We start from the raw sequence: 10711 nt of genomic DNA on the forward strand, positions 1-10711 counted from the left end.
GCCAACCACTTCAATAGCAAAATCGACACAATTCACAAGGAGATATCCAGCATTCAAATTCCTCCCCTACCCAACATATCAAGTCCAACACCACACTCAATACTCTCCTCCTTTTGCCCAGTTACCACAGATGAAGTTGATAAACTCCTTCCCATGGCCCACCGCACTACCTGTCCTCTGGACCCTGTCCCCTGGACCCCGTCTCCTCTCAATTACTGCAACCACCTAAATGCTCTATTCTAAACTCCCTAACCCACATCTTCAACATCTCCCTTTCCTTTGGCACCTTACCCTCCCCGCTCAAACATGCACTGGTTACCCCCATACTCAAAAAACCCTCACTAGACCCCACCTGTTTGAATAACTTAAGACTCATCTCCCTGCTCCCGTTTACCTCCAAGCTCGTCGAACGCCTTGTTCATGACCAAATGAGTCGCTACCTCACAGAACACAACCTTCTCGACCCCCTACAGTCTGGCTTCAGCCCACAACATTCTACTGAAACTGCCCTACTAAAACTCACCAATGACCTAATAACTGCTAAAACCAATGGCCACTACTCCATACTCATACTTTTAGACCTCTCTGCTGCCTTTGACACAGTTGACCACCTGCTCCTCCTCAGCAAATTACACGCCCTTGGCCTCCGTGATTCTGCATTATCCTGGTTCTCCTCCTACCTATCTCAGCGCACTTTCAGTGTAACTTACAACTCCATCTCCTCCGCTCCCCTTCCTCTTTCTGTTGGGGTACCCCAAGGCTCTGTCCTTGGGCCTCTCCTATTCTCACTCTATACCTCTTCCCTGGGCCAGTTGATAACCTCCCATGGCTTCCAATACCACCTCTATGCCGATGACACCCAGATCTATCTCTCCACTCCTCAACTCACCCCCTGGATCTCCTCACGGATCTCGGACTTACTGAATGACATATTGGTACGGATGTCACACCACTTCCTCAAACTCAATCTTTCTAAAACTGAGCTTGTTATATTCTCCTTCACGGTCCCCCCCTTTGACTTCACCATTAATAACACAACCATTGGTCCCTCCACACATGCCAGGGTCCTGTGTGTCATCCTTGACTCTGACCTCTCCTTCAGGCCCCATATCCAATCACTGGTTAAATCCTGCCGCCTTAACCTCCGCAACATCTCCAGAATTCGACCCTTCCTGACTAATGACACCACAAAGCAACTTATTCACTCCTTGATTATTTCCCGCCTTGACTACTGCAACTCTCTCCTTAATGGCCTACCCTTAAGCAGGCTATCCCCCCTTCAGTCTATTATGAATGCTACTCCTAGACTAATACACCTCACTAATCGATCCGTGACTGGCGCCCCTTTCTGCCAATCTCTTCACTGGCTTCCCCTACCCCACCGTATAAAATTCAAAATGCTAACCACAACATACAAGGCCATTCACAACATCGCCCCCATCTACATCACCAACCTCATCTGCAGATATCGCCCAAATCGTCACCTCCGCTTCTCCCAGTAGCTCTCTATCTCCTTTGTTACCTCCTCCCATGCTCGCCTTCAGGACTTCTCCAGAGCCTCTCCCATCCTCTGGAACTCCCTGCCCCAGTATGTCCGATCAAACCCTACCCTGTCCACCTTTAGGAGATCCCTGAAAACTCATTTATTCAGAGAAGCCTATCCCACACCCACCTAACAGCTGTCCCCGAGCCACCCCCGTCAAATCATTCTCTGCAGCTATTACCTTTTGTACCACCACCCCCTCCCTTTAGAATGTAAGCTCTACGAGCCGGGCCCTCCTGTACCTTTTGTATTGAAATGTACTGTAATTGTGTTGTCCCCTTATACATTGTAAAGCACTGCATAAACTCTTGGCGCTATATAAATCGCGTATAATAATAGTGTCACTGGTCCCCAAGAAAAGTGTCAGATATCCGATTTGTCCTCTGCAATGTTGCAGATTGCCGCCATTACTAGTAAAAAAAGTAATTGTTTCGGGGTTTTTTTTTTTACCAAAAATAAGTAGCAGAAAACATATTGGCCTAAATTTATGAAGAAATTAGATTTTTCTCCAATTGATTTTGATTTGATTTTTTTTTTTTAATGGATGTGTTTTATAGCAGAAGATAACTTTTTTTTTTTTTTCAAAATTGTCGGTCAATTTTTTTTTTTTTATAGCGCAAAAAAATAACTGCAGAGGAGATCAAATACCACCAAAAGAAAGCTCTTTTTGTGGGAAAAAAAAAACATAAATTTTGTTTGGGTACAGAGTTGCATGACCGCACAATTGTTAAAATAACACCGTGGCGTATCATAAGAAACAGCCTGGTCATGAAAAAGGGGGGGTTAGAAGGACCCACATAGCAACAGGGATTAAAACGCAAGTTAGAAAAAAAAAAAAAAATCTCCAAATGTCATTTGTTATGTTATTTGCTGTGCTGCACAGGTAAGTAACATTATTTTTATGGGTGGAGCTCTGCTTTAAGTGTTATTATCTTTCCAGTATGTGTTTGTTTCCAGTATGTGTTTGTTGTTTACAGCTTACATTAAAGTGGTTCTAAAGTTTAAGGCCTCATGCACACTGGATGTCTTTGGACATTTTTACAGCTGCCGTTTTTGGCTTCAGACCTTTTTTTCTACAGTCAAACTCTCCAGCATCTTATCCTATGTGTCCATGCACACATAGGCCGTTAACTGTTTTTGGCTGGGGCGTTTTTTGGCTGTAAAAAAAAAACAACACAAAAAAACAAAAAAAAAAAACAAACAAAAAAAAACACAGTACATCTTTCCTGCACATACAACGGCAATGCTGCTGCGTGAACGAACACTATAGGAAACATGTTATGTTTGGTGCTGTGAAGAACTATCAGTGGAGCCCCAGAGGATTTGGAGTGAAGAAGCCCCTAATCCACCTGCCACGTAACTAGTTTTCATAGTTCCAAAACGTTCTCTGATCCACTTTTTATAGGTGATCTAAAAACCAATCGATTTGAAGTTATCCGATGAGCAGCATTCAGGAGGCGGTTACTATGGAAACCAGATGACATCATGGTGGTGACTCCAGGTGGTGGCAGAGAAAAGGGACGGTCTCGTCTCACACTTGCAGCTATTTATAATGGCTGGTAATAGTGTCACAGCTGAGAGCAATAGGTCACTGTCACCAATGATGTTACAGGGAATGTATTGGACGGGAGGACTGCTGCAAAAATCATTTTGACACTGGGAGCGGTGGCTATGAGAGATTCACATTCATTCCCTGCCAAAAGATTTTCGGACATGTGGAGTTCTTTGGTTGGAAATTCTAATCTTGACTGGTTCTGCCAGCACTGCGGGAGGGATTCCCCCATCAACACTGACTGAGTTGATAGGGGGAAAAAAAAAAAAAAAAAAAACTGCAACCCGTGACTGCAGGAAAGAAAATTGCATCATCTATGGCCTGCTTTGGGATATTTAAACAAAAAGCTATTAAATTCATCAACTTCTCCCTGCATCAAGTCTGTTAGTGTGGTTGGCTCGGCTTGCCTGCAGGACCCGGGGTTTAAGTGGCTCTGGGGCGGAGCGGCTTTGAACAGAGCTAGTCATCTATGCAATGCCAAACCTTGTAAAGTCTCACAAGCCAAATATCCACTGGCTCTATTGGAATAGCTGCAATGGCACTTAAAGTGGAGCTGAACCTCCTACCCTTTACAGACAAGCAAGCTGCCATCTTAGCCTCTGTTTAATCTGCATTTGCCATGGCCTTCCACATGTGATCAGTTAGGACACCAGCCATGTGATAGCTTGATGGTTTGATTGAGAGCACAAGCAACTGTGATGGTAATCATTCAAGGCATGTCTTATAGTGGTTGTAATCATCAGACATGAAATATGAACAAAGCATATCCTAGTGTGTGCTTCTCCCAATTAAGAGCACCAAGTGTCATTTCTGTCTGCTGCTTTGTTCCTCTGCCATCAGAATGAGTCATTTCCGGCAAGTTTTCCTGACACCAGGAGAAAAAAAAAGGGACAGGGAGTTCCAGCATACAGCCTGTGTTTGACAGCTTCAGCTCTGTTCTGTGTGCTGTGTGAAGGGTTGGGGGGGTGTCCCTTCCCTCCAGTCAGCTCTGAGCTCTCCTCAATGGGGCCTGCAGAGTAACTTCAGCTCTCTCTGCTCTTTTTTTTCTTCTGATAGCTCATACAAGCTATATAATTAATATCTGGACTTTGAATGGCTGTAGAAAAGAGATGGCCACAGGTAAACAAGTACAACATAGAGATATACTCACTTTAGTGAGATATTGTAAGTGAAAATGTCCAAATTTGGCCCAAAGTGTCAATATTTTGTGTGGCCACCATTATTTTCCAGAACTGCCTTGACCCTCTTGGGCATGGAGTTCACCAGAGCTTCACAGGTTGCCACTGGAGTCCTCTTCCACTTGTCCATGACATCACGGAGCTGGTGGATGTTAGAGACCTTGCGCTCCTCCACCTTCCATTTGAGGATGTCCCACAGATGCTCAATAGGGTTTAGGTCTGGAGACATACTTGGCCAGTCCATCACTTTTACCCTCAGCTTCTTTAGCAAGGCAGTGGTCATGTCATCGTGGAGATGTGTTTGGGATCGTTATGTTAGAATACTGCCCTGAGGCCCAGTCTCCGAAGGGAAGGGAATAATGCTCTGCTTCAGTATGTCGCAGTGCATGTTGGCATTCATGGTTCCCTCAATGAACTGTAGCTCCCCAGTGCCGGCAGCACTCATGCAGCCCCAGACCATGACACTCCCACTACCATGCTTGAGTGTAGGCAAGACACACTTGTCTTTGTACTCCTCACCTGGTTGCCGCCAAACACGCTTGACACCATCTGAACCAAATAAGTTTATCTTGATCTCATAAGACCACAGGACATGGTTCCAGTAATCCATGTCTTTAGTTTGCTTGTCTTGAGAAAACTGTTTGCGGGCTTTCTTGTGCATCATCTTTAGAAGAGGCTTCCTTCTGGGATGGCAGCCATGCAGACCAATTTGATGCAGTGTGGGGCGTATGGTCTAAACACTGACAGGCTGACCCCCTACCCTTTCAACCTCTGCAGCAATGCTGGCAGCACTCATACATCTATTTCCCAAAGACAATCTCTGGATATGACGCTGAGCACGTGCACTCAACTTCTTTGGTCGACCATGGCGAGGCCTGTTCTTAGTGGAACCTGTCCTGTTAAACCGTTGTATGGTCTTGGCCACCGTGCTGCAGCTCAGTTTCAGGGTCTTGGCAATCTTCTTATAGCCTAGGCCATCTTTATGTAGAGCAACAATTCTTTTTTTCAGATCCTCAGAGTTCTTTGCCATGAGGTGCCATGTTGAACTTCCAGTGACCAGTATGAGAGAGTGAGAGCGATAACACCAAATTTAACACACCTGCTCCCCATTCACACCTGAGAACTTGTAACACTAACGAGTCACATGACAATGGAGAGGTAAATGGCTGATTAGGTCCAATTTGGACATTTTCACTTAGGGGTGTACTCACTTTTGTTGCCAGCGGTTTAGACATTAATGGCTGTGTGTTGAGTTATTTTGAGGGGACAGCAAATTTACACTGTTATACAAGCTGTACACTCACTACTTTACATTGTAGAGAAGTGTCATTTCTTCAGTGTTGTCACATGAAAAGATATAATAAAATATTGACAAAAATGTGAGGGGTGTACTCACTTTTGTGAGATAATGTATGTAGAATGATTTGTTTCATGTTCCTGTATCACCTGAGGCCAGCCACTTCACTGGGTATAGGTGAAGGGTATAAGCAAGCTGCTAGCAGGCTTCAGAACTTCTTGAAGCTTGTTGAAAGCCTCCTGAAGTCTGCTAGCAGCTTGCTTCAAGTGGCACAACAGTTATGACCATTTGATGGTTTGACAGTTTGGTTGAGAGCACAAGCAAATGTGACAGTTAGCATTCCCAGAAACCGTTGAAACTATGAGTTTTAGTTCCAGTTCCACTTTTAAATTGGCAATCAGCACCCTCATTAGGATCTGTGTTCAACATTTACAAAGTGGAGTTGAAGTACTTTGTGAAAGCTCTGCAAATGTTTTGTCAAAGCTTGCTGTTCACACTGCTCTTATACAAACTGAAGCCTGTGTGAAACTGGCTGAAGGACGAACCCTAAAATTTCCCAAATCAGAACGTTAAATTCCCCCAATAGACACGGGAGATTCAATCCCTGTACTCACATATATTACCTGGTGAGTGGCTGATGAATTTAAAGGCCATACAAGACAAGGGGATGATGGTCACCAAGCAGTTATCACCGTTGGTTTCTATGAAGTCGTGCCGAGTGATGGCGGTGGGATCAATATGGTGTTCCCGGAAGGGTCGGATGAATGCCTGGAACAAAAAAACATCATACGACGATGAGACTTAAATGGGCACCGGCTACATTACAACTTAATAATAATTACAGTGTTTCTAAATGTAATAAAGTTCTGTCTTGGGGGAAGAAATTCTCATACACACAAATTATTTCCTGTCCAATCATCACATTGCAGGAGGTCTCTGGAGAGCCTCTGTTAGCCTATAATGAACAATCACAGACACATCCACAATGTTTTGTGTTGCAGCAACTAAATATATCTGCGTAATTCTGAAAACTCTTCCCTAAATCTCAGAGAAAAGCACAGGTATTAGAAACAATTTGATTTCAGGTTAACAAGCCTTTAAAACCAACGTTTCTCAACCGGGGTGCTGCGAGGAGTCCTCAGGGGTGTCGCAGCAAAAGCCTGATCTGAGTCATCCTCTGTTAGCCCCTGTAGGTAGAGAGAGAGACCATAGTGAATGCCTGTGTACAGAGGAGGCAGAGAGCTCAGCCCATCCCCGTCCCCCCCCCCCCCCCCCCGCGCGTTCTCTGCTCCTCTCTCTCCGGGCGAAATGGAAAGCTGAGCTGGCCGCCCGACTGCATCCTACCAACCGATGAGGTCATCAGTTGCTAAAGACTTGCCGGCAAGGGTACAAAGGTACAGGCTGAGCTCTGTGCCTCCTCTGTACACTGGAGTCAGCAGTGCTCTCTCCCTCCTGTAGCTCAGGAGCTAACAGAGGATCGCTCAGGTCCAAAAGTACAGGAAGGAGAGGAGCTGGGGAAAGGGGGGGGGGGGGGTGATTGTTGTAGGTGGGGGTGCTGGAAGAGGGATTTGGGTGGGGGTGCTGGGAGGGTGAGTGGTTGTGCTAAGGTGGGGGGGGGGGGGGGGGGCATTTTAGGGTATGCGCTAGGAGGGGGGATTTAGGGGGGGGGGGGGGGGAGAGTGTGCTGAGAGGGAGATTTGGGTGGGGGTGGTCTGTTCTGGGAGAGAGATTTGGGTGGGGGGGGGGTTGTGCTAGAAGATGGGGACTTGGGGGGGGGGGGGGGGATCTGTTCTGGTAGGGAGATTTGGGTGGGGGGGTTTCTTTAGAAAGGGGATTTTAAAGGCGGGGTCTGTGCTAAGAGGGGGGAGGGGTTTACAACCTACAGACCACTGAACTCTGCCTCACAGGGTACATTTCAGGGCTTGCTCACACCAGGTGCAATGCAGTAACATGCAAAATCGTGTGTTTTCCCATACTGGACAAACAGGTGCTGCCTTTTGCAGATGCATAATTCTTAATGACACCTCCCCCCCCACACACATCTAGCAAATGCGTGTAAGGCCTGTGCCTGCTAAAACGCATGACACGGAAGGACTAGGTGTTTTGGTGCTGCACAATTTTAAAAATCATGCTGGCACCCTTGCCACCCTTTCATGCACATAGAGAAGCTCATTTAAAAAAAAAGAGGGCGCGTGCAAAAAAAAGCACGTGCACTCAGATGTACCTCCTAGTGTGAACGAGCCCTCAGACTGGGGTTCCCGGGATCGTGCACGATTCTAAAGGGTGCCTCGACTGAAAAACACTGTCTTAAACAAAGGCCAGTATGGTCGGTGTGTGTGAACCTGACATTCCTATATTATCAGCACTCTATATATTGCTAAAGTGTATTTACATAAGAGTCACTTGTCCTCTGTACAGAACATAAAACATGAATATTACACGGCCTTACTTACCCAATGTGATAAATGGGTTTATATTTAACTACATCTCTGTACTACATGAGAGGACTGCTATGGGAAGGGCTCCTTTTATGTCCTCTTTCAGCACTTGTTTATACTGCGAGGGATAACCTTTACTTTCATTATATAAACGCACAGCAACGGGTGAGAAGTGTGATCGGCTTTATACAAAACTCCTGACATCCCTGAGCTCCCGATGTCACACACCAAAATAATTGATCAATATATAAAATATGAACTTTGAAGTGAAACTTCTGCCCCTTCTGTTTCCTGGGAGAGGGTACAGGCAAGTATAAAGGGGGTGATACAAATGCCCAGAGATTTTTTTTACCTTCATGCAGGAAATGCATAAAAGAATTTTGGATTCCCCTAATTGGGCTTTAAAGCAGCAAAATGTACCATTGCAAAAGGTCATTAATATAACAATTTATTTGACAAGATGTCGTATATACATGTAGAATCTGGTACAGTGATGAATTCATATTCCATAAAACGGCAAAATGCATATCACATCATTACATTACATGGAGTAATGTAATGATGTGGACATTTTATTACTCCATGTAATGTAATGATGTGATATGCATTTTGCCGTTTTATGGAATATGAATTCATCACTGTACCAGATTCTACATGTATATACGACATCTTGTCAAATAAATTGTTATATTAATGACCTTTTGCAATGGTACATTTTGCTGCTTTAAAGCCCAATTAGGGGAATCCAAAATTCTTTTATCTATTTCGGGGTGTGCAGCTCCCTTGTTCTCTTCTCTTCTATGTATGTCTCCCTTTAGTCACATGCAGGAAATGCATTAAAGTGTACAGCACAGTCGTGGTGGGAACCCCTCATATCTTTTATTTATTTATTATGGTTTTATTGTATATAAGTTGTTGTTTGTAAGATTTTTCAACAAAATTAACCCCTCATAATTGGCACAGCAGGTGTACAGACCCAGGAACTCAGCACAGGGATGGTGGGGACCCCTCATAATGGGCACAGCAGGTGTACAAAGCTGGGAACTCCACACGAGAATGGCGGGAACTTAAAAGTAAACCTAAGCTATGACCCTCAGTAATGAGACAATTTCCTCCGATCAGTAACCAAAACCCCCCCTGTGGAAGACTTTAGTCGAAACGCGTTGGGCCAGCACCTCTTGCTTCCCACATTGCCATTAAATGTATTTTTGTGACCACTTTTTATACGCCATTTTATCTTCAATAAACCTACTTTGGTTGACCTACACCATGTGGAGCCCCTTTTTTCTATGTTTCCCCATGATGGAGTTCTGATGACCACCTTGGGACCATCTTTATCGCTGGACCTGTTTGGCGGGTGTCCAATCCTCGGGAACTTCCGTTTTTACCTACATCTATCTCTGTTCAGATTGGAGTTCGAGGCCTACAAGAGACCCTCCGGCTTGGCGTCACCACTGGGGATTCAATATCCCAAAGCCCTATAGACGCACTGCCGTAGGTAGGTGCGTCCTACAGATCTGGTAAGAGTACCCATTCTTCTACCTGAATGTTTGTTCGTGCTCACCTTGCTCTTTGGTGCCTTTCCCAGTTCGGTTGAAGATTGAGGAGCCAGTCCCCCTACTATTTGGACATTTCTGTGGACATTTCTCCCATTTCTGTATTCATTTTTTCACATACTTCATGAGGTTCACTACCCTATATTAACACTGTTTCCTGGTGCACCCATCCCGCCCATTTGATTGAGATGGATTGGATGCATATAGGTAGTTATTATTTCTAGTGCTACACTTATTGTTTTCACACTCAGCAGCCAAAACCAGACCGGGTTGGCAGTGGCACTCTTGCTCCGGTGTTGGTAAGTCAGTGTGCAGGCGGCATTCCCGCTCCCCCAGCTAGGTGGCACTATCTCTGTACAGCAGACACTGAAGGACTAGAGCTGGATAATCTTGCACTGATTGAGTTTTAATAATCACATTTTCCCGTCGATCATTTTCCAACTTACCCTCCCGACAATAGGCAGCTCTACGGAGCCCCAAGTGTCCGCGCCCCAATGCACCAAACCTGAGGCGAAGTCCGCTGTGACAATCCCTGCAACTAAAACAAGAGGAAAGAGTCAGGAAAGAAGCAAGCAAAGGGTTAATTACAGAGCCTGCTGGGGGAAGAAAGCAGTCTCAGGAAACATCTGCATAAATTGCATTTCACATAGTTATTAGATTACACAGGCCAACAGACGGCAGCCCGCTCCAAAGGGAAAAACATTATTAACCCTCTGCATTCCAATGCTTGCTGAAGGAACTCCCTGCAATAGAAAGCAAAGCTTCCTATTTCATACATAAGACAACAGAAACCTTGCTACATAGATAAGCTGGAGGCAGCTACCTGTATTCGTTCTATGGAGTTCCTGTCATACCCTGCACACCGGCTGAAATAGATAGAGTGCTAGCTGTTGGAACTAGAAAGGAGAAATGCTCATGCAGCACCTCAGGCAATTTGTTTGGTTTAAATACACATTAAACACCAAGTCATGTCAAGCATATACAGGGATTCAAAGCCGCACATCGATCAGCTTCAAGGTATAGGGAGTGAAGAGCGGCCTCAGGCCCCAGCTCCTCCCAACAGCCATGCCTAATGACGCTTTTTGGCGAAACACGTTGGCAGGAGTGGCTAGTGGGTGAAGCCGGGGCTGAGGCCGCCCCTCACTCT

At 45.3% G+C, this 10711-nt stretch overlaps 1 protein-coding gene across 1 annotated transcript in view; it reads right to left on the reverse strand.

Annotated features, from left to right (window-relative positions):
• PEDS1 (plasmanylethanolamine desaturase 1) overlaps positions 1-10711 on the reverse strand; it is a 73067-nt gene that overhangs the window by 18301 nt on the left and 44055 nt on the right. The window contains 2 exon segments of the mRNA XM_073607272.1: positions 6194-6338; positions 10011-10102. Of these exon segments, the coding sequence (XP_073463373.1) occupies positions 6194-6338; positions 10011-10102 (237 nt within the window).

This window comes from Aquarana catesbeiana, linkage group LG12 (assembly GCF_042186555.1).
Source record: "Aquarana catesbeiana isolate 2022-GZ linkage group LG12, ASM4218655v1, whole genome shotgun sequence".
NCBI classification, from domain to species: domain Eukaryota; kingdom Metazoa; phylum Chordata; class Amphibia; order Anura; family Ranidae; genus Aquarana; species Aquarana catesbeiana.